Below are 24,690 nucleotides of genomic sequence, written 5' to 3' on the forward strand. Positions count from 1 at the left end.
GTGAGAGCGACAATGATAATTCTGAAATCACGTCTTTCCCAGGTATAAAAATAGGAAAGGAACTAACGTTAGTTTTAACTAATAAAAATCTATAATTATTGTAGTTATATAAATTGTGAGCTTTTTTATATGTGAGAAAACAGACTCAGACCCACACACAGCTATTATTTTTTTCATGACTTTTCCAAATTTCTGAATTTTTATTGTTAGAGATTTTATTGTCCTCCCCAAAATGGGTAGCTGTCCTGACAGTAGGAAAATAGCTTTAAAAACAAATTATATTTGTTCTGTGTGCGTTTAGAATTATTATTTTAAGCATTGCTTAAAAATTCTGAAATCAACCTGTGGTTTATGGAGATAGTTTATGTCCCTCCTGTTGTCATTTAAATTAGGGTTAGTGATACTTTTATTCATCGTGTTCTACCCAGGGCAAAGGAATTACTTCATATTCTTTCAGTGAAATGATTTGTATAAGCCATGTATTCCCTCTTACAAGCTTACATCAATTATCATCCCATTGTCTCTGCTGAAATATGACCATGTGTGTGCCAGCCAAAAAAAAAAGGGGGGGGATCTTGTTAGGAGTATAAATAGAAATGTTTCTAATCCACTAGCTTGCTGAGCACCAAAGCAGAAATTATAAACCATAATAAAAACTAGTAATGCTATTGCTTTGTTTGCTACCAGTTTTCCTGAAAATAAGACCTCTGTGGATAATAAGCCCAATCGGGTTTTTTAGCGCATGTGCTAAAATAAGCCCCCCCAAAAAATAAGCCCTCCCCGAAAATATTTAAACACATGCGCAGCCGGTCCCCGCCATTTCCTCTGGTTAGGGTTAGGGAGACAGAGCTGGAAATCAGGTAAGATGGCAAGAGGAGCCCCATCTTGCTCCATGCGTCCCAAAATAATAAGACCTCCTCGAAAATAAGGCCAAGCGCTTATTTCAGGGTTCAAAAAAATATAAGACAGGGTCTTATTTTCGGGAAAACATGGTAGCAGATGAAGATATTAAGAATTCTGGAAGGCCAAATGGATCACTAGAGTGTTTGCCGCATGTTCTTCTGCTGAGTGCCAGTTGTAAAACCCATGATAATTTGAAATAATTTGTGACTCCAATGAGATCTCAGGGTTGATTTGTTTGATAGTCCATGTATTTCTTGGCTGTCTATGGTATTCTTCACAGTCTTCTTCAACACCAGAGTTCAAAAGCATAAATAATCTTCTCATCCTGCTTCTTCAAAGTCCAACTTTTGCTTCCATAGAATGTCACAGAGAAAATCATTGTCCGCATGATTCTGATCTTTGTAGGTACTGTAGAGACACATCACAATTTCTGAATATCTTTTCCAAGATCTCCATTGCTACTCTGTTGGGTGTTATTTGGCAGTGTATTTCTTGACTGGTTTTTCTGGTTGATCCTAAAAGGCAGAAGCTATCCACCACTTCAGTGTTTTCATTTTCAATTTTAAGATTGGTGGTGGTTCCTATTGTCATGGGCTTGATCTTCATTATATTTAATCTTAGTCGAATTGTTTTCACTGTATTTCATCACTTTCATTAATATAGATTGCAGATTATTTGCATTTTCAACTTTCATAACAACGTGATTTGCATAGAACAGGTTTTATATGTTTCTTCCCACATTTTTAAAGCCACACTCATCATTTTCCAGTTCCGCTTCCATCAATATATATTCAGAATATACGTTGAATAAATGCTTTCTTTGCTGACCTGGAGCCAAGCTATTTCACCATGTTCCATCTGTGTTGTGGCTTCCTGATTTGTGTATAAGCCTACTATATTTTACTTGTCTGGGCGTGGTGTGTTATGTGATCATGGCAGTTGCATTTTATTAACCTCCTTATAATGTTTAGTAGATCATGGAAACACAGCCTAAATGTTGCAGAAAGTATTTGACCTGCCTACTTTGAAAATATTTTGATGGATTACAAAGGGCTGAAAAGCACAATCTGTTGTGGTCTGTTGGCGGCCTGTGGAGCTGGCAACAGAGTCGGACACTAAGGAGGTTGGGGAAGAACATGGGCCAGTCCTGGAGTCTGGGGAAGGCTCAGACGAGGGCTCTGCATCAGAGGCAGAGAAAGGGCCATCTGGGAGGTACGTGCTGCCTCCAGAGTCGGACTGCAGCGAGGCAGAGGAACAGGGGGAGCCTGTTCCCAATGCGCGCATGTGCAGAGCTGCCAGAAGGCAAGACCAATGAAAACAAAAGGGACGACTCGGGAGTAGGGCTTGGAGTTGATTGGCCCCTCCCATAAGATATAAAAGAGGAGCAAAGGCACGTGGGCCTTTGCAGGAAGCAACGTTGTTAATTCTGTTCAGTTTAAAGCCTAAAGCTCTGTTTGATTGTGGACTCCGTGTAGCTTTAACAATTAGGTCTTTGGCAGTGTGTCAAGGGAGATAAAGGTGGGTGATTATCAGCCTTATCCCAAAGGACTCTTGACAACTATTTGGGATTCATCTGTGACTGAACAGAATTCACAGCTGTTGCAATAAAAGAGGCCCTACTTGTCTGTTTTACTGACTCAGGAAGCCTAGGTCAGAACATAATCTTCCATAGTATACTCAGAAACTGTAATGTTTCTTTCAATATATGTATGTTGAGATTCTTTAAGAGACACACAATAGTAGTTTTTAATATAAATTTATGTTTTATATGTTTTAAAAAAGGGGGGACAGATTAGTATAGATCAAGCTATTTAGCTATTGTCAGTTATCCATACCCTTCTGGGATTCAAAGCTAGGCTATTTTAGGTATTAGGTAGATATATTAACCTCTAAGCCATGGGCTCTTCTTCCTTTGTTGGCTATACCAGGGGAAAGATGAAGTGTTTTTTTTCAAGGCAACCTGGTCTACCCAATTATGGGATGGAACATACTGCTTCCATTTTCACCTTTCAGCCCCAATCCAGGAGCCTTCACAGGTAGTTGCTTTTTGCAAAAAGCTACTTTTGTGTTAAATTTATGTTTTTACCAACAAAGAAATAAAGGGACATTAGTACAGATCTATTTCAAGCTATTTAGCTATCATCAGCTAGCCATACCCTTCTGGGATTCGAAACTGACATATGCTGTGTCCCATAATTGGGTAGACCAGATTGCCTTGACAAAAAACACTTAGTTTTTGAGATGTATATTTTTAAAAGATCCCCCTTATTTAAATACTACCTTATGTATACCATGTTTCCCCAAAAATAAGGCCCTGTCTTATATTTTTTTTGAACCCTGAAATAAGCGCTTGACTTTATTGCCATGCGGTCAAAAGCCCATTGGGCTTATTATCAGGAGATGTCTTATTTGGGGGAAAACAGGGTAAGTATTGATATTGATAGACCTCTCTCATTTTCCTTTACTCCTGCTGAATATATTGTTAAATATTTAAAATATATTCACGAAAATATCATGCAAAGTTAAACAGGTTTAACTTTGCAACTAGCTGGGATTTCTTAAAACATGCAGAATGTCTGACGTATTAAGACTGTGTGTTTCAAGACAGTCACTTCCATAATCCTAATGATCTCTAAAGATTCAGTACTTTAGTGCATCCTCTGGACATAAATGAAAAAGGAATCAGTAAGTTCATATGTTCCTATGTATATATGTTGTTGTTGTTGTTGTTAGTTGTGAAGTCGTATCCAACCCATCACGACCCCATGGACAACATTCCTCCAGGCCTTCCTATCCTCTACCATCCTCTGGAGTCCATTTAAGCTCACGCCGACTGCTTCATTGACTCCATCCAGCCACCTCGTTCTCTGCCATCCCCTTCTTCTTTTGCCCTCCATCTTTCCCAGCATTAGGCGGCCAAAGTATTTGAATTTCATCTTCAGGATCTGGCCTTCTAAAGAGCAGTATAAATCTAAATCTGGTCTTCTAAAGAGCAGTGTATATATAGCTATACCCCAGTGTTGAAAACTGGTTGGCGGTAACAATTTTTACACTTTGTATTACTCCTGGGCTATAGAGTAATGCTGCAAATGTTGAGAGAGCTCAAAAACTGAAATGTTCTTTAACTTAACGTCTTTTTGTAAGTTATTAACCACGGTGTGATATTCGTCTGCATATGGTCCTTCTGTCTCATTTTTGTTTTCTCTTTTGAAGACTTCATTTTTCTCTTCTGCTTCCTGAGCTATCTAAATGAAAGCTTACTATTTCCGCGCTGGAACCTGATAATAGAAGCTTTTCATAAGCCACAGGTGGGGGAGATGCTGTCTTCCATCTGGTTACTATTACTTTGTGACGTGCTTTCCAATTAGAATCTAAGTAAAAGTTGCAGTTTCGTATTTGTTGTGGATAAACAGATGTACCAATCTCATTTTGCGTAATACTAATAGTTTTACTAAATCATTGTCCTTTTCTGAGGTACTTAAGCACCTTTATCCTTGCCTCTGCTAAGTCCAAATTGAGGGTTTTGAATATTTACAGTGAATTTAATGTATAGTTTTCTGGACTGGAGAACTTGGATTTCTATGTCAGCAAACAATTTAGGAAATTCCTAGGCAGGCTAAATCCGTTTTATAATTTGCCTGCGGAATACTGTTGTTAAAGATTAAGCGACCCTAAACCTTGTCTTTCAGAGTTTTAAATTTACTGAGAGATATCTCAACAGACTGGTCCCTTGAGCAAATAATTCAGCCTAAATCAGTGGTGAATTACTACCTCCCTAGATGAAATGTCTTAGATCTTTTCCCGAGTTTGCATCAGGCTGTGGGAGCAGGAAAGATTATTAATGTGGATTTCAAGTCCTGATATTTAAAGCTGAAATCACTACCTTTGTGTGAGAATTCAATGACTTTGAAGTTCGTCGTAACGCTCTTTTATTACCCAAGAAATATTCTGATTATGGAGCCTGATAGTCATCTGTGTTTCAGAAAAGCTCTTTCCATTTTCCATTTTCAAACAGATGTAATTGAGAAAAGCTTCACATCTTCAGATGATATGAAAAATCCTGAAGTGACATTTCGGGGGAATATTAAATTTGTACAGCTGCAGATTTCATATAGATATACATATGTTTATTACATTTTCCCAGAATATTTTAGTAATTTTCTCAATGCATCATGTATCATTGATGCTCATGTATCTCACTGCAAAAGAAGAATCAGTACAGAGAACAAAAAATAGCAAGGAAATATTCCCTCTCCACTGACACACCACACACACAAATACAAACGCTTTTTCAAAACATTTGTAAAGGTTAAGAAATGTACATTTGCCCGTTTCCTAATATTCCACTGTAAATACGGTGAAATCAGATCAGTGCTTTTATTTTGGCTGAATGGTCCTCAACTTACAACGGTTCGTTTACTGACTGTTCAAAGTTAGAATGGCACTGGGGGGAAAAATGACATTTCTGATCTGAGACTACTTAAGGGTAGTGCAGACTGCATACTTGTAGCCCTTGACTTACAGTCAGAATTGGGACCAGAAATTATATTGCTAAGTAAAGCAGTTGTTAAGTAAGTCACAGCTGATTTTACAACCCTTTTCTGCTACAATTGTTAGGCGAATCACTGCAGTTAAGTGAATCATGCTGTTATTAGGCAAATCCAGCTTCTCCCCTTGACTTTGTTTATTAGAAACCTGTTCTGACCCAACTCCCCAAACACGACAAACCCCCTGAAGTTAGCTCAATGATTCTTTTATTAGGAGCACCAGCAGCCCTGGCAAAAAGTTTCTCTCTCAGTGCCAGCTAACAAGTCTGTCCGACAGTGAGATGAATACTTGTCTGCCACACCTATTCATCACCACCCCCTGCCTTTTATCCCCAGAGCTAATGCGAGGCTTCGTTAGCAGCGGTGGCTCTTCCTTCCCAAGGATCAGCCCATGGATTTCCACTGCTCTCCTCTCCTCTGCCTTCTGCGTGTCCATGCGTCAGACACTGGACCCAACTGTTCCTCCCCTTCCTCATCAGCCACCTCCAGACCTGGGGGCTGTTGACTCTCCATCTGAGGGCTGATGGGCAGCCCAGGCTCCGCCTCTCTCTCTCTCTCCTCTCTCTGTCTCTCTCTCTCTCTCTCGTTCTCTCTCTCTTTCTCTGTCTCTTTCTCTCTCTCTCTCTCTCTCTCTCTCCATCTCTCTCCATGTCTGTCTCTCTCTCTTTCTCTCTCTCTCTCTCTGTGTCACTCTCTCTCCGTCTCTCTGTGTGTCTATCTGTCTCTTTCTTTTTCTGTCTCTCTCTCTCTGTCTTTCTCTCTCTGTGTCTCTCTCTCTCTCCATCTCTCTCCATGTCTGTCTCTTTCTCTTTCTCTCTCTCTCTCTCTGTGTCACTCTCTCTCCGTCTCTCTGTGTGTCTATCTGTCTCTTTCTTTTTCTGTCTCTCTCTCTCTGTCTTTCTCTCTCTGTGTCTCTCTCTCTCTCCGTCTCTCTCTCTCTGTCTGTCACTCTCTCTGTCGCTCTGTCTCTCTCACTCTCTCTGTCTCTCTCTGTCTCTCTCTCTCTCTGTCTCTCTCTTTCTGTCTCTCTCTCTCCCTCCCTCCCTCCCTCTCTCTCTCTCTGTGTCACTCTCTCTCCATCTCTCTGTGTGTCTGTCTATTTGTCTCTCTCTCTGTGTCTCTTTCTTTCTCTCTCTCTGTCTGTCTTTCTCTCTGTGTGTGTGTCTCTCTCTCTCTCCCAGCTCCATTCCCTCTTCTCCCTCGGAACTCTCAGATTGTCCTGATGCTAACCCTGACTCCCACACCACCTCCTCATCTGATTCGGCTGCTGGAGGGGCCGGCAGCCAACAGGCCACAACAAAGCCATCTGGGGTTATGTGGGAAAATCACACATAACCCCAGGACACTGCAATGATTATAAATACAGGCAGGTTATCAAGGTTCTGGATTTTGATCCCCTGACTGTGGGGACATTGAGGCAGTCCTAAGTGCAAGGATCAGTTGTAAGTCATTTTTCTCAGTGCCATTGTAACCTTGACCAATTTTTAAATAAATGGACTTAAGTTGAGGACTACCTGCATACAATTCTGAGGGTATCCATTTAGGAGATGAAGAAGGAGGAAAGATGAAGGGATGGGGAGGGAATCAAAAGGACCCCAAAGAAGCCCCATCCTAACATTCTTGCTCATAAATGACAGTCATGGAATACGGGGCCAAATTCCAAAACTCTTTAACCTAACACTCTGCCCATCGCAATAAAACCTGTAATATTTTGAATTTGTGAGAATTTATGCTTTCTAGATTATGAGCTTGCGTAAGAAGCTTGACAGAAATAGAGCATAACCGGTTCTGAGTCTCTCTGTGTGTTTATTGGATAGCCGTATATATATATTTAATAATAATAAATGCATAAACATATTTACCTGCCCAAACTGGCCCAGAACATTCCATCAGAAATGGCACAGGGTCTGGGCAGGTAGATTCAAGAACCTGGCTTTTATGTTGTTCTGCCAAATAGATACCAGTTTGATAGCTATCTGTGTAGCTGCAGATATGCTGGTCTGTGACCTTAATAAAGATTTGATTTGATGTAGCTACAGAAATGTTGGGTTCCAGCCTCTTCTGTAAAATGTAATATTGAGTCCTCGGTTTCCTAACCTTAAAAAAAAAAAAAAATGCCGTTAAGAAGATTTATGATGCAAGCTGTCGGTTGATTTCTGATGAAGGTATGTCTCAGCCATCTGTGCCCATTTCTGAAGACTTAGCTGATGGAGAGAGCTACTTACATATTGATCTGAGAAAGAACGGCCCTGCATGGCAATGAAGCTGCCATGGAGGCTTCTGGATTTCTGGATCTTAGTTTTTAGACTGGCTGCTGCAAAATACCATTATATTGACATTAAAAATAAAATAAAACGTACCTCTGCTTTCATCTGTCTCCGGGGCTTTTTAATTCTGCATGATAAAGATAACACAAGTTTGTTAAAGCAAATCTATTTTGCTCCGAGAAGAAACACTAAGTAGGTTACATACTGACAGCTCTCACATAATTAAAAGGATATAAAGAAACAAGAGAATAAAATGTTTACTACCCAAGAGAGGGCAATTAAAACCGGTTTTAGATTCCAGACAGGTAGATTTAATTAACCTGCAAGAAAATTCTAGGCTGTGAGAAGAGATGAGAGAATAAGGTTGCAGTACAGCAGTCAAACAAAGAATTTGCCCAGCAGAGCTTTTCAAGTATTATTTTTCCTGGGAAGCTACAGGGAAATCTTTACATTAATGCCATCTAGGAGATAGAGTTGCCGAGTTGACATAACATAAATGCATTCAAACTAAATGAGGAGTGGTAATTGCTAATCAGTGGAACAATAGGCTCAGTAGTTGTTTAGTCTTCCCCCCCCCCTCCATTCATTGGAGGCACCAATTAAGCTTTGCGGATCCAGAATGCACGTAGCTAATACTGGTTTCCCTAATAGGCAAAACAGATCTGATTTCACGTGCAAATCTTTAATGTTTTATCTCCGAGTCTTGGACGTGGACTAAAACCTAAGTATACCCGTCCATATGCATGCTTACTGTTACAACAACGCTCTCAGATTTAGTTATGGGCAGTGATTGCTTTCTGCAAGTTGGCATCGTACAGGTTGCTTTTTCGGATGGGCAGCCTTGTGTACGGCTTTAGGGCAATCATTGTTTTCCCCTGTTTGGCTAAGGTGACATTATCCCTCTGTGCAAATGTTTTGCAAGTTCAGAATAGGCCTTTGAAAATGGCAGCATTATTAAATCATCTCAGGCAGCTTGCAGTAAACAATAAAAAAATAAAACACATGGGAAAGCTTTTTGCAGTGGAGAACTTAGTTATTATTTATACTTCTGCTACTTGTAAGGATGGAAGATACAAGGCAAAGTTTAATATTTTATTAAACTAATTATAGAGAGAGAGAGGAGGGGAGGGAGGGAGGGAGGGAGGGGGAGATTGATTATTTTAGTTTGCTTAGATATATCTTCTATGCGCCTCGCTCTCTCAATCTTAAAATACACCTGGATATGTTTGAATATGCTTTTTATTTTGTTTTGTTTAAAGTGTTGTCAGATACTAATGTTTCCTGTATAGGAGGTTCATTACCAGTTATCACTATTGTTTTGGCAAAATATTCTGTATATTGAAGGTTGTTGCATCACTGAAGCTTTGTCTTTTTATGTCCTCTCCCCCCCCCCCCTTATTTGCAAACTTTGGGAAGTTTTAAATAAACAGAACAGCAGGCATAAGGCGAGTGGGATTAAATATGGTGTTTACTACCAGGCATTTGGCCTTTACCAGAAGAACTACCGCAAATGTTATAAAAAGCAGTGAAATGATAAACAATTCATTAGTGATTTACAGATTTTTTTTGACTAGAGAAGAAGAAAAAACTTATTGTAGACTGGAAACCTTATATGAACTTTTTGCTGAAAGAACTAAAATACGATGAATGATGGGTTTAAAAAGATGGGGCTAAAGGATTTGTATACTTTCTAAGAGGGAGGAGGGATTATAAGATAGTAATTATCTCTTAAAGAGTGGTCAGAAGACGTTACATTTCATAATTTGCATTTTTAATTTAATTTTAGATTTGCCTTTTACTTTATATAAAACTCTGAGTAAATATAAATTAAAAAGAAATGGCAAAATGGCAGACAATTAATGATTAAAGCAACAATCACAAGTATTCCTCTCAATTTTAAGGCAGCAGCTGCAAGTAAGAAAATTTCATAGATAATGTAATATTAATCTTTCTTAAGCAGAAATAAACAAAAAAGGTCAACTACTGCAGTTGCTGCTGCTGCTGCTGTTGCCGCTGCTGCTACTACTACTACTACTACTGTGACTACTACTACATTCAAGACAGAGGATTAGCCAGTGATATCACCATTGCTTGGGAAACACTCAATTGGGGACTCCATTCACGTCCCTGTAAAGTTGCTCATTAAAGTAGTACCTAACTACATACTTGTGGTTGCATACTTTTGAACTGCTAAGTTGGCAGGAGCTGGAGTGAGTGACTCCATAAAGCATCAACACTCGGATCTTAAATGCTGGCTTGCCGATTGTCAACTCTTCCTAATCAACTTCTTAAATTCCTGTATAGATACTATTTCTCTATTGCCATGTAGAAAGTTAGCACCCACCTCTCTCCTAGAAGAATGAAATATTTTAGGAAATATTAAAAAGGCAGAATATGAGAAATGGAGAAACATGTTTTAAAGACAAAGCAACATGTTTTAAAGACAAAGCAGCTCCCACCTTCCTGCCTCCCACCACCACCTTTGCCAATGGACCATCATCTGCAACACAATAGGACCCATCTAGCAACAGAAACTCACCACATGGCACCTGGGAAGATTACATCAGCCAGCAAGGCCAGCTAAGACCCGTACCCCCTGGGGGTCTGATAACCAGTCAGGATACTCTTCCTGTGCCCCAGGAAGTTCAAAGCTCAGAGAGGGCATAAAACAAAGGCACACTCAGCATCTCGGGCTTTTCTGTTCAGGAACTCAAACCATGTGATCCTGTCCACCATTAAACCATCTTTCCAAGCTGTCTCCATGTTTCCAATGTCTTTTTCCCCACTTGGAACTGAATCCAGATGGACATTTCTTCCAACAATTTTTTAATATTTCCTAAAATATTTCATTCTTCTAGGAGTGGGGTGGGTGCTAACTTCGTACAGCCAGCTGAAGGATAGAGAATTCATAGTCGTAGGAAAACTGAGAATAACTACAGTAGATCTTTGGATCTTTGCCCAATATACATGGGCTGTATCTTATCAATATTTTCTCCTTTGTCTTCTGAAGATTATATGCATGCATACATCGATTATTCACAACATGTCATGCCAATTCAAAAAGAATCTGAGAATTTTTAGAAAAATAATCACTCAGCAGCATAATTACAATAACCCTAGTGCCAAGGAGCAGCCAAAAAGGAGAAGGATATTTCCAAAACAAAAGAGTCAACTAACTTAACTTTGGGAGGGAAAGTTGTCAAAAGGACGAGAGCTGCTAGTATCTAATCTGTATGTCTGTGAAGATTCTCAGTCATCCAAGCCATAATTGTCCCAAAGGGTTTTCTTTCAAAAGGCCACTAGGCTGTTTTTTTTTTCCTGGAGGGAGAAGAAGAAAACATTTTGCTCCTCATCCAAGAAGCTTCATCAGTTGTGATGGCGGTGGGAAGGAAGGATAGGTACAAGACAGCTGAGTCTGGACGGTGGGTGGTGTTTTGTCCCCCTTCGCCTCCGTCCGAGTGATGGCTTAATTAGCCGGCACTATCAGCTCTGGCAGCAAACTAGCGAGCGTCTGCCAAGTGTCTCTGTTATCTCCCTTGATGCCGATGAGTCACCCAGGAACAAACAGTACTTCAGCTCTCAGTTAGCAGTTAATCAGTTGATTTGCCTGCTACGAAGAGGCACAGCAGCTCTTGCTGCCTTTATATCCTGTGGGGTGTGGCTCCATGACTCAGCACTTCCTAGGCCTTCCCCACCTCTGCTTCGGTTGTTCCCGCCTCTCCTGCCTACGAAACCTAGGGTCCAGCCAGGCCTGATTGCCATCAGCCGGGTCTGGAGGCGTGGCCTGGGCGGGGGGAAGAGTCAGGGGACGGAGGCCTCATTATCTCTTTCACCTGGCCTGCCTCTGGCTCCTGGAGCTGAGCCAGGGAAGCCAGTGCTCCCGAGTAAGTCCTGATGGCCCTTCCCCCTCACTTTCCAAATCACTTTCTGGCAGGAGGCCCGGCTCAGGGGGCGCAGACACAACAGGAGGATGGAACCTATCCTTCCATCCCCCTCACCATCCAGTCTCAATTGACAATTCCTATCCTTCCATCTCCCGCTATGAGTACCCAATGAAGCTTCTTGGCTGAGAAGCGAAGTGTTTTCTTCTTCCTCAAGGAAAAAACAGCCCTGTTGCCTTTTCTAAGAAAGCATCTTTGAGACAGTCTAATCCAGGGGTCTCCAACCATGGCAACTTTAAGCCTGGTGGACTTCAACTCCCAGAATTCCCCAGCCAGTAAGTTGAAGTCCATCAGGCTTAAAGTTGCCATGGTTGGAGATCCCTGGTCTAATCTGTATCAACATGCAATGGGGGATTGAACTGTCTTGAAGAATAGGCGACAAACCAGAATATAAATAGAATGTTCATGCCATTTCAAGCAAAGCCATGAGGATTCAAAAGAAAAATATGAAGACATTACTTCCATCACTGTTTCACAGTTTATAAAAATACATTTGCATTAAACGTAATCTAAATTTACCTCATAGTTGTTGTTGTTTTTTTGTCTACCATTTTTCCCCCCAATCATCAAATCTGTATGTCATTTCATTATTTTTCCTGTTCCATACAAAAAGGGGTTTCTAATTAGCTGTAGAATTAATCAGCGCATGCTTAAATAATTCCTGTATTTGTTCCTCCACAGTCACAATGAACGAAAAGTGACTTGCAAGCACCCGGTCACAGGGCAGCCCTCCCAGGACAATTGCATATTTGTCGTGAATGAACAGTAAGTACGTGTTTACAAAAAGTTGTACCCAAAATTTTTTACATTTTTTGATATTCTGAATATTTATTTACATAGTTGTTACAATAATTGTAACAATATTGTTATCAGTGATGGGTTTCAAATTTTTTTACTACCGGTTCTGTGGGTGTGGCTTGGTGAGCATGGCATGGCTTGGTGGGCATGGCATGGCTTGGTGGGCGTGGCTTGGTGGGCGTGGCATGGGAAGGATACTGTAAAATCTCCATTCCCACCCCACTCCAGGGGAAGGTTACTTCAAAATCCCATTTCCTCCCGATCAGCTGGGACTTGGGAGGCAGAGAATAGATGGGGGCGGAGCCAGTCAGAATTTTTACTACCGGTTCTCCGAACTACTCAAAATTTCTGCTACCGGTTCTCAGAACTGGTCAGAACCTGTTGAAACCCACCTCTGATTGTTATATATAATATACAGTAATTGTTAAATAGTACTGTGCCTGTTATTTACAAAATCCCAAAGTAGTTTGTAATGGTAAAACTATTTTAGAATAAGCCCACCCATTGAAAGATAAGTGTTAAGGAAATTAATGCCTGGGAAAAGGTGAATGCAAGCATCAATAAGTATTTGCTTTTATTGTTCAACTGTCATTCATATGTGATCCGTTGACCAGGCAGTTGTCTATTTATTTATGAACCAGAAAGTCCAATTGCCTCTTAAAAAAGCACCTTTGGGACACTTACGGCCATGTTCTTGAAATAGGGTAGACCTGTGAGGGCAACATAAAGGGCAACATTTTTGTTTTATTTTTATTTTATTTTTTGAAAAACAGGGCCTTGTCAGGAGAACATTTACAAATAGTGCAAAACCAAAGAAGAATTAATAGTAAATCTTAACATACAAACTAATAACGATAAGAATAATATAATTACCAGTAATTATAATAGTATAAATTTCTTCTTACATTAGCTTATTTACATTTTTATCCCTTACTACAGTTATAGTTTTATAAATCTTTATTTTCCATACTAACAATTATTAACATTCATACTCTTACTTTCTTTCATTTCTACCTCTTGTCTCTTATCCATTCGTAAAATTTATTCCATGCCCGATAATATTCTGAGTCTTCTTTATCTTTAATTTTTAAAGTTAGTCTTTAAAAGTTAGCCTAGAGGATATAATTAGGAAAAATTGGAATTGTGCTGAAATGGATAGACTAACTTTAAAGGGCAACATTTATTTAGGTCTGATATGCCTTAATGGGTGAAAAACCCAAGTTCCAGAACAACCATTCCCATATTCCAACTTTTTCCAATTTTATTAGGCAATGCAAAATGCATTGAGATGTTCTACAACTTGTGAAATTTAAAGAATACAATTGTCTCATATGTCAGCATTCCTTTTTTCCTCCATGTTCTGTGTCTGTATTGTTGATATCTTGGTCTGCCCAAGTAATCACCAATCCAACAATCCATTCATCCATCCCAGACAGAAATTTTCTTGTAGTTCTTACTCACAGAGTTTTCTGCCTACAGAGTCTACCCTATTCATAGTTCACCTATCAATTATTCCCCTAGCTTGATTTATCTCCTTTTTTATTTTGCGACAAGCATTTGGTTTCCTTGAATTTCCTTTCTCGACATCCTGGGACTTCCTGAATCCTCTTATTTGGTCATTATAATTTGCCGATATTGAACAAGATCAATCTTGAAAAGGAAGAAATATGGTGAAATTAGACCTACTCACCCTCAAAATGGGGCTGTGGCGTCAAAGATTAGTTTTTGCTGCTTGAGTTGTAGAATTATACAGGCCAGTCTCTCAAAGACTCTACAAGCATGGATGCCTCATCAGATTCATCACAGATTTGGACATGAGTGATTCTTTAAGATTAATTAGTTTATTTCCATAGTTTTTCTAAACATGATTTTACCCTATTTCCCGAAAATAAGACCCAACCAGAAAATAAGTCCTAGCGTGATTTTTCAGGATGCTAGTAATATAAGCCCCACCCCCCAAAAAAGCCCCGGTTAAGATTGTCAGACAGATGGGTGCATTTCATACCGTATCTCCCTCAAAATAAGACCTAACCAGAAAATAAGCCCTAATGCGTCTTTTGGAGCAAAAATGAATATAAGGCCTGGTCTTATTTTTGGGGAAACATGGTATTGCTGTATTAATTCAATAATTTGATATTCAAATTTCGAGGTCTCCCAATTCCGCAACCATTGAGTGGCTTACAGTGAAGTAAAATGTAAAAAAACAAAAAACAAAAACCCATATATCTAAAACAAGAAGAAAGTTAACCCATAATGTGAAAAAATTCAAAAAATGCCAAAACCAATGGGTCTCATTTAGTCGAAGCCTGGTAGAACAATTAGAGGTTCAGCAATTTACCGCAATGGTTAGTCATTCGGCTAATATAAGCTTGTGATTCATAAAATTGGGCACATCAAACAGACTCATTTTTGGCAGCCCTTTTGTTACGTTTTTAGCACTGTAGGCCTGAGACGTTTTCAGGTATGGAATTTACTAAAGTAGGAGTTACTTTGCATTACTCTAGGATTGCTCCAGGGAAACATGTTTTACATAGTCATTATTGTTTTGCATCAACATTTGCTGGAAATCTGGACAGGCAACACATTCAGACTCTTATTAAAAACAATTAAAGGTGTTTTTCTTCTAATCTCGAATACCCGGCAGGTTCCTATGTAATTGAATATTCTGTTTCCAGGACTGCAGCAGCTATGACTTCAGAAGAGAAGAAAGAACGACCATTAAACATGGTGTCTGAAGCTGCACACTATAATTTGACATCAGATTACACAGCACATCCGATGAGTCCTCTGGGCAGAGTAAGTTATTGTATTCAATATACATTATTCATTAGTACAAAATTATTGAGCTAGTAAGCCTAACGTGGTGTGGAGGCACAATTATGTGGAGGTTGTAAGACAATCGATCTTTGTTTGGAAGTTTTAAAAAAAAATCAAATAGCTGTTTTTTAGATCCACGGGTCTGTTGATTGGGTTTGGTGTTTTTTAAAGAATAATTTGTTGCGTATTGTTTTCTGTAGGGAATAAATTATCTCAAGTAAAGTGCTAATAAAAATTAAGTTGCAGTATGCAGTCTATATACAATGCAGTCTATGTAAAACCCATCATGAATAATAATAATATTGTATTATGGATGCTGGTTTTTTAATTATAAACAACTTCATTATTAAAAGCCAATAAACAAATATTAGGACTGTGAAACAGTTCACTTGGGGGGGGAATAGGTTTACTTGGCTAGGTTTAAACACCCCCCACAACACCTTTTTGCTTTCAGATCTAAAGCACTGCACACGTACTAAGTGTGTGGCTAAAATGGATTCTTTTCTTATTTTAAAAAGTCACAGAGAACAGATAATCCTTTAATGGTTTTCTAATAAGCTATAATCGTGATCCCAGTTGGTGGCCCATACACTAGTTCTTACTAAAAAGCCTGTGAAAACAGCCTACCGCTGAGGCCAAGAGGTTGGGGAAGAAAGCCCTCCCGGATCACTTTCTGAGATAATGAAGAACACCAAACAGCAGAATTTGTTACAACAAATCATGCCATACTTTTGAGTTATTTACACATATGGTAGAAGATGTCTGAAGAGGTTTTTATCTGCTAAATTGCTACTCTGAAGTGCAAACTTCATTTTTTTTTGAAAAAAAGAAGGAAGGAAGGGGGGGAAAAAGGAAAGGAACAGATTATCCAGTTCCTGGTTGGCTTTTCTCACTCATTTGTTATTACTTTTTTTTTTTAATTTGCATTTATATCCCGCCCTTCTCCGAAGACTCAGGGCAGCTTACACTATGTCAAGCAATAGTCTTCATCCATTTGTATATTATATACAAAGTCAACTTATTGCCCACAACAATCTGGGTCCTCATTTTACTTACCTTATAAAGGATGGAAGGCTGAGTCAACCTTGGGCCTGGTGGGACTTGAACCTGCAGTAATTGCAAGCAAGCTGCTGTTAATAACAGACTGCATTAATCTGTTGAGCCACCAGAGGCCCTATTACTTGAGCCACCAGAGGCCCTATTACTGTTTCTTTTTCTCTATATTCTCTATATTTTTTTCTATATCCAGTTTCTTGGATTTCAGCCAAATACTTTGGATGTTGGAAGCGAATGAAAGAGAGGAAAATCGTCACCCTTTTTCTCTTCTGTCCTCCTTCTTAAGCTGTAATTTTTACTTGAGACGTTAATTGCAGTTCTTTCAGAAACCTTACCTTACAAATTGACAATGCTTTTTTATTAAGTGTGGTCAAAATAAAAAAAAACATTCTGTTAATTATCATGCATATTATACTAAATATTATACATTCCTCCTTTACCTTCTTTCTGGTCTCATTAAATGTCCCAGCCACTGAAGTATGGGAACACTGTACCAGCGATGGCAAAACCTTTAGATGGCATATCAAAAATTCAGAAAATGTCTTAACTTGTCTCTATTGACATGTTGCCCCACATCCACAAATAAAAGAGAAACAATTCTTTGCATATTGATTTATTTGAAAGAAATACAATCCAATCATGTATGTTGCTATGTATTATATAGCAATAGCACTTAGACTTATATATCGCTTCACAGTGCTTTACAGCCCTCTCTAAGCGGTTTCGAGTCAGCCTATTGCCCTCAACAATCTGGATCCTCATTTTACCCACCCTGGATGGATGGAAGGCTGAGTCAACCTTGAGCCTGGTGAGATTTGAACCGCCAAATTGCAGGCAGCTGGCAAGTCAGCAGAAGTAGCCTGTAGGATTGCATTCTAACCACTGCGCCACCCTGGCTCATATAAAAAAATGTCAAATAATTACAAGTTTTTTTCCATGTCAGAAGCACCAAAGTGCTTCCCTAGCGAAAGGATTAGCTGGTGATATCACCCTTGCCTAGGAGATACCCAGTTGTGGGCTTCTTTCGTGTCCCCATAAAGTTGCTCACCAAAGTGATTCGCATTAATTTACTCACAGTCACCTGCTTTTGAACTGCTGGGTCAGCAGGAGCTGAAGCATGCGATGGGAGCTCACCCCACCCCGTAACAGCAGCGGGTCTCAAACATGAACCTGCCAATTGGCAGCCAGTATTCTAACTTCTTGAGCCACCACATTCTTCTCATTACAAAAATGAAACAGAAGCAAAACTGATTTTCAGAGACTGCATGGGAGAATGGGGCGTGCTTTTGAGAATAGTTGTTGGGTGTTGGTAAACGCTGGCGTGTCACCTTCGACATGTGTCGCAGGTTCACCATTATTCCTCTGTGCTGTATTTCTGGATTTTTCTAAGCTACAGACAGAAATAGCATACTGAAATGTCCAGGTGAAAAAAAAATGATAGTAGCTAAGAAATCAAGATTTGGAGAGAGAAGTTCAACCTCAGAGACCTTGAACAGAATGTTCTGGCAAGAACACTAACCCTCTCTGCTATAGCTTGAGGCTCCTCTACTTGTGTCTTGCCTAATTCAATTATTTTGACAAATTAAGAACGACAAGAAACCAATGTCAATTAGGAGTGAGTGCTCATTAATGGTTCTAGTGTTAAAATGGACCAGCTCACTATTTAATCCACACTGGATGTTTAAAGAAGCTTAACGGCACCAACAGTTCTGTGCAAAAGTCTAGTCAGTAACTGAAACAATTAAATGTTCTTTTATTGTTATCCCAAAACCTCTTTCTTCACGTTCTGCTGTTGTTTTCCCTTTAGTGAATTTTTGAGTATAAGATCCCTGGAGCAAGGATGTGTCTGCTTATGATTTATAAAGTGTGCTCTCTATACAGATGGAGTAATTATAAACTAATGACATTAGAGAGTCACTTTCATGGCTGAAAATGTCCACATGAAAATTATTAATACTTTTATTAAGCACACAAGTTTATTATTAGTACAAGTGCTTTCTTGTCAGCACGTGCATCTTTTCTGGACCATATTTGGAAGATCCTTGTTGGCAGTATGATAGCTGGGTGCAAACAAGTAGATACTTTAAGTCTTATAAATACAGTTGGTCCTCGACTTATGATCACAATTGAATCCCAAATTTATGTTGCTAAGTGAGACATTTGTTAAGGGAATTTTGCCCCATTTTACGACTTTTCTTGCCGCTTTTGTTAAGTGAATCAGTGTAGTTGTTAAATTAGTAGCACAGCTGTTAAGTGAATTTGGCATCCCCATTGACTTTGTAAGCAGGCCTCAAAAGAGGATCACATAAACCTGGGACACTGGAACCGTCATAAATGTGAGTCAGTTGCCAAGCGTCTGAATTTTGATCACATGACCATGAGAATACTGCAGTGGTCGCAAGTGTGAAAAATGGTCATAAGTCACATTTTCAGTGCCGTTTTTAACTTCAAACAGTCACTAAATGAACTGTTGTAAGTCTAGGATTACGTTTGGAAAGAGTCAGTTTGCACAGTTACTAATTTTTATATACATCATAAATTATATTATTACTAGCTGCTATTACTAAAAACACATTGACTTTGCATGGCTAAAGAAGTGTTAATATTTCCTTCCATTCTTTGGCTGTATGCTAATTAAATATATCCGTTCACAACAATATGAAATCACAGCTGTCACTTCTTTAGCTGGTGTCAACCTTCATACGAGTTCTTCCCAAGAACCTAGGATGAGCATAATGAAAACTGGAATGAAGATAGCTATAGATCTATATAGCAGGGGTCTCCAACCTTGGCAACTTTAAGACTTGTGGACTTCAATTCTCAGAATTCCTCAGCCAGCAAAGCTAGCCAGAATGAAGATAGCCATAGATCTATATAGCAGGGATCTCCAACCTTGGCAACTTTAAGACTTGTGGAAGCTGAGGAATTCTGGGAGTTGAAGTCGACAGAGTTGCCAAGGTTGGAAACCCCTGCTATATACCACCCTATAGTGCTTTAGTGCACTTTCTGGGAAGTCTACAGTGTCAGCATATTGTCCCCAATAGTCTGGGTCCTCATTTTATCAACCTCGGAAGGATGGAAGGCTGAGTCATCCTCTTTCAGACTCTGTCAGGATCGAACTCCAAGCTGTGGGCAGAGTTTCCCTGCAATACTGCAATCTCCCATTGTACTTCATCATTCCACCTACTGCAACCTTTTCCTCATGAAAAATGCAAAAGGAAGCCCCTGGTTTTCAAAAGGTTGCCCACTGTGAGGGAAAACTAGAGTGCTAGATAGGAACTGTGGACGTGGCTCCATTCCCTCCCCACTCCAGGGGAAGGTTACTGCAAAATCCCCATTTCCTTCTGTGGAGGCAGAGAATAGATGGGGGTGGGGCCAGTCAGAGGTGGTATTTATCGGTTCTCGGAACTACTCAAAATTTCCGCTACTGGTTCTCCAGAACTGGTCAGAACCTGCTGAATACCACCTCTGATAGGAACAAGATTGAAAGGCAGAGCTAAATAGAATAGAATAGAATTTTTTATTTTTTTATTGGCCAAGTTTGATTGGACACACAAGGAATTTGACTTGGTACATATGCTCTCAGTGTACATAAAAGAAAAGATACCTTCATCAAGGTACAACACTTACAACACTTAATGATAGTCATAGGGTACAAATTTAACACTTGATGATAGTCATAGGCTACACATAAATAGACAGAGAAAGGCAATGGGAAACAGGGCTAGTAAAAATAGTGGCAGAATGGTGATATTTTGTCTTTTAGAATGCTGTGGTACAGAAAGTTAGCTGAGTGTCCAAGTTGAGACAGTGAATATAACATTCTTCTGATATCTTGGAAACATCGTGATCTGAGCTTCTAATTCACAGCCTGGTCTTCTGATGCTTGACAGTACGTTCTGGCTAGCTTTCCACTCTTCCTTTCTGTGGGAAAACAGCTGCATTTTTAATCTCTGTGGTCATGCACATTTTCTGTTACTCATGAATAAAAGTGACAACATTCGTTTTGCTAGCTCTCATGATAAGAGGATAGTGCCACTTCAACAGCTTACCGTCAAGTAGACCAAGCATAAATGCGTAGCCGACAACCGAAGTGTAACCGAATGGGAATCACTTTCGTTAGTTCATCAGAATTTAAATCTCATCACGTTGATGCGATATGGCAACAGTTGTAATTAAACGAAGAATAGAATGGGGACCGAACGTTACAGTGAATGCCTTAGAATGCTAGTTTTATTAAGCTCCTTTTAATCAGAAAGAGTTTTGAAGGTGGTATCCAGAGTAGTTATCCTGCTCATTATACAGTAATGGGCTCATATGAAGTACAGCAAAATTAGGAAAGGTAGCTTTGAAATCTGGAAAATACTGAAACAGTCTTGAATCTGGGTTGTAATGAACCTCATATTAGAACCCACTGAAGCTGGCTTTTTCTTTCTTTCCTGATAAAAGGAATTTATAAATTTGGAAATCAGTCTTGGTTTAACCAGTTTTTGTCCTGAACTTCTCTCTTATTGAATCATGTCGTTCGACCGTATCTCAACCGTGAGTTACATAACCCTAATTCACCATATTTTCAGTGGTTAACTGACAAATCCGTGTGATACTTCTTACTTTATTTATTTATTTACTAAATCTGCACTACTATTAATCTTCTCATCGTTCCCATCACCAATCTCTTTCCACTTATGACTGTATGACTGTAACTTTGTTGCTGGCAATCCTTATGATTTATATTGATATATTGACCATCAATTGTGTTGTAAATGTTGTACCTTGATGAAGGTATCTTTTCTTTTATGTACACTGAGAGCATATGCACCAAGACAAATTCCTTGTGTGTCCAATCACACTTGGCCAATAAAATTTTTTTTTATTCTATTCTATTTACCATGGGCTGAATTATTTCATTTTGATTGCTTTTTTTCTATTCAATTTAGGCACCTTCTGAATCCAAACCAACTGATTATGGTTCCACTGTATCAGGGGTGTCAAACTCAAGGCCTGGCAGCCAGATGTGGTCTGTGGGGTGCTTAGATCTGGCCTGCAGGGCCGCCCTGAAAACAGCGAAAGACCATCCTGCAGTGCCTCTGTAAGTGAAAACAGAGCTCGCGAGGGCTGTGCGTGGCCCTCCTGAGCTCCGTTTTTGCTGGCAGAGGGTTGCAGGAGGCCGTCACAGCTGAAAATGGAGCTCGGGAGCCCATTTTCGCTGGCAAAGTGCTTGGGCCACCACAGGCATCCCCCCAACGTGAGTGACGTCATGCTTGCAACAACCACCCTGACCCCCTGAGGTCAAGCACAACCCTGATGCGGCCCTCAATGAAATTGAGTTTGACACCCCTGCTCTATACGTACAATCTACGCAAATGCATTAAACCCTTAATTGGCAGAAAGACTTTTGTGGAAAACGTTTCTTCAAGTAGGTTGAAGGAAAATTAATTATTTTCTGATTAGAGTGGGGAAAGAAGCATTTCGGTAATTGTATAGATTGGTGGAACCTGATCTCCATTTGCTCCTGTTAGCCTAGCTTAGAAAGGATTTGTGTCGTGGCATAAGATTTTTTTCTTAACACCCCCTCCCGCTTCCTCCTCTATGATTGTGGGTGGAAAGGGGCTGGGATTAGTTTCTTGCAATTCTTCAGAAACTCCACATAAGAAGAACTCAGTTGATCCGTAATGTCAGGCAAAAGAAACAAGAGAATGGGTACATAAAAGTGTTTGATGTTTAAATTTGATCTGACATGTTTCAAGTTACAGTATTTAAATTTTTATTATAATATTCCTATAATCCAGGAGTGTCAAACCTTGCGGCCCGTGGACCAGATGCGTCAGGCACTGGCCATGCCCACCGCCGGTTTAGCGAAGAGGAGGAAGTTGCAATACGTCACATGACAACATGTCGTCATACGTTTGACACCCCTGCTATAACCATTTTGTATTATTATAACTATTTGTTATCGTTTCAAGAAAATAATCATACTTTATTATTTTGTTTTCATTGTCTCTCTGTTTGGTACTAAACTGAAAAAGAAATGGTCGATTTTTTTAAAGGGAACCTCTGTATTAATAGTTTAAAAAGTTACTTTTTGGATCCACTATTTAAAAGGATGTGTTTCTTTTTTCTTTTTAAAATATTTTGCCCTTCAGATAAAGTAGCCTTAGAGGGTGAGCATATTAGCCAATTATTCAGTCGAGTATTTGCCTGCCAATATAATTGCTAAAGAGTTTCTGGGCTTTGTATCCCCCATATCCTTTGACTTCAACCAAATTGATTGCAGCTGCAGTAAATCCTAGTTTAGCCACCTGTGGAGGACCACATGTTTCCCATCTGCAAAACAAGAAAGTCTTATAAAATTTGGTGCCTTTATTTTGTATGCCACAATAGAACTCTTGTCCTGGAATTAACCTTAAGTTTTATTTTCACTTTTCCACTGGCAAACATCTCTATATTCCTGATACATTCTCATGTATAAGCCCATCGGTCAGGCGCAAAAGATCATGATATAATGTGACCTTGCAGTTAAGATTTATTGCTGAAGCCTATTCACAAGAATCTAGTCAACTAAAAGTACTAAATTGGCACCGGATAAGGGTCAACAGAATTCAGAAGGGGCTGGTCTTAAAAGTATTTATGGGAATGCAATGACTGTAGACCAGGAGTGTCAAACTCAATTTCATTGAGGGCCGCATCAGGGTTGTGTTTGACCTTGTGGGGGGCTGGAGTGGGTGTGGCCAGGGTGAGTGCGGCCAGCTCAACATCACTTATGTCGGGGGGCCTGTGGTGGCCCAAGCACTCTGCCAGAGAAAACGGGCTCCCAAGCTCCGTTTTCAGTTGTGACGACTTCCTGCAACCCTCTGCTGGCAAAAACGGAGCTTGGGCGGGTCACCCACTTCCCTTGTGAGCTCCATTTTCTCTGCAGGCCAGTCCTTTGATGTTTCCAGGGCAGCCCCACGGGCCAGATCTAAGCACCCCAAGGGCCAAATCCGGCCTCCAGGCCTTGACTTTGATACCCCTGCTGTAGACTGATGACTTGCTTACCTCTGCCTCCCAGCTCTGCCTACTTTTCTCCTACATCTTGTATAGATAAGACAACCATCACATTTTTAACCCAAATGCCATGAAAAATGCACCACCTGTGGATCAGCCAACCCACATTTTTCATGGTGTTTGGGTTAAAAATGTGAGAGTCCGCTTGTCTTCAGATGGGTTTATATGCATGTATAAGGGGTGCAATGGCTCAGTGGTTAAAGACACTGAGCTTGTCAGCTGGAAAGCTTGACAAGCCCATGTTCGAGACCCGAGCACAACGGGGTGAGCTCCCGTTCCTTGTCCCAGCTCTAGCACTTCGAACACATGCAAATGCAAGTTGATTAATAAGTACCACTTTGATGGGAAGGTAACAGCATTCCCTGCGCCTTTGGCGTATAGCCATGCTGTCCACAAGATCATGGAAAATGTATTTGGACAACACTGACTCCGTTGGCCAAGAAACCAAGATGAGCACCGTGCCCTAGAGTCAGACATGACTGGACAGGAAACATTTACCTTATACAGTAAATATGGGTATTTTACAAAAGTCTTATCATATATTGTGAATGAACCAAATCTGACATTTTGGGTGCTTTTCAACACCTAAAATTCTTGGCTTATCCATGAGTCTATACCAGGGGTCTCCAACCTTGGTCCCTTTAAGACTTGTGGATATAGTATACTATACAGTAGCAAAATATGAAGCACTAGAAAACATTGGATAAATACAGTGAATAATGTAAAGATTTTATTTCTTTAAATGTGTTGATCTTGCCTGGTATTTAGGAAAGTATCTTCATGTTGAAGGCCAGTTTCAAAACTGGCTCTCCATGTGAAGGTGCCTTGCTTAAATTGCTGGCAAGCTGTATATTTTTTTTTAAAAAATATAGCTACTGGTTTCATATATCTTCTAATCAGATTTCAAAGCTTGGATTTTTTTTTTATTCCTAACCACATAATTGTTAGCAGATTCATGTTGAGGTTATGTTGCAGAAAGTTTTCCGTAAGCGTCACATTTTTCGGGCACTAAATTTAATGTATAAGTGAAGAAATATGTTTTTTTTATTTATGAGCTATGTTAAACTATATTTACAGCAGTAAATTTTAAAAGTTCTGTAAGATTAATATATAACAACTAACTATGATGAATGCAAGATGAACATTAGCTTTAACTAAGATAATGATTTGAAGACAATGGGAGTACCTCAAATGGCACGGCTAGCTTATTAGATGGAACAGAGCTTACAGTATATTGTTTCATTAACTGTAACATACATTCACAATTGTTGATAAAATATGACTTAATTGTAAAGATGCACTTGTCCCTTGTACAAA

At 39.6% G+C, this 24,690-nt stretch overlaps 1 protein-coding gene across 11 annotated transcripts in view; it reads left to right on the plus strand.

Annotated features, from left to right (window-relative positions):
- Positions 1 to 24,690, plus strand: part of PLEKHA5 (pleckstrin homology domain containing A5) — a 251,781-nt gene that overhangs the window by 128,806 nt on the left and 98,285 nt on the right. For 10 of the 11 annotated variants that reach the window (XM_058191859.1, XM_058191862.1, XM_058191852.1 and 7 more), the window contains 2 exons: positions 12,340 to 12,423; positions 15,132 to 15,252. In XM_058191859.1, the coding sequence (XP_058047842.1) occupies positions 12,340 to 12,423; positions 15,132 to 15,252 (205 nt within the window). Of the gene's footprint in view, positions 1 to 12,339; positions 12,424 to 15,131; positions 15,253 to 22,118; positions 22,957 to 24,690 lie in introns of those variants that run through there. The other variant, XM_058191860.1, reaches the window with a different exon arrangement.

The sequence above is a fragment of the Ahaetulla prasina genome, chromosome 7 (genome assembly GCF_028640845.1).
Source record: "Ahaetulla prasina isolate Xishuangbanna chromosome 7, ASM2864084v1, whole genome shotgun sequence".
Classification (NCBI taxonomy): domain Eukaryota; kingdom Metazoa; phylum Chordata; class Lepidosauria; order Squamata; family Colubridae; genus Ahaetulla; species Ahaetulla prasina.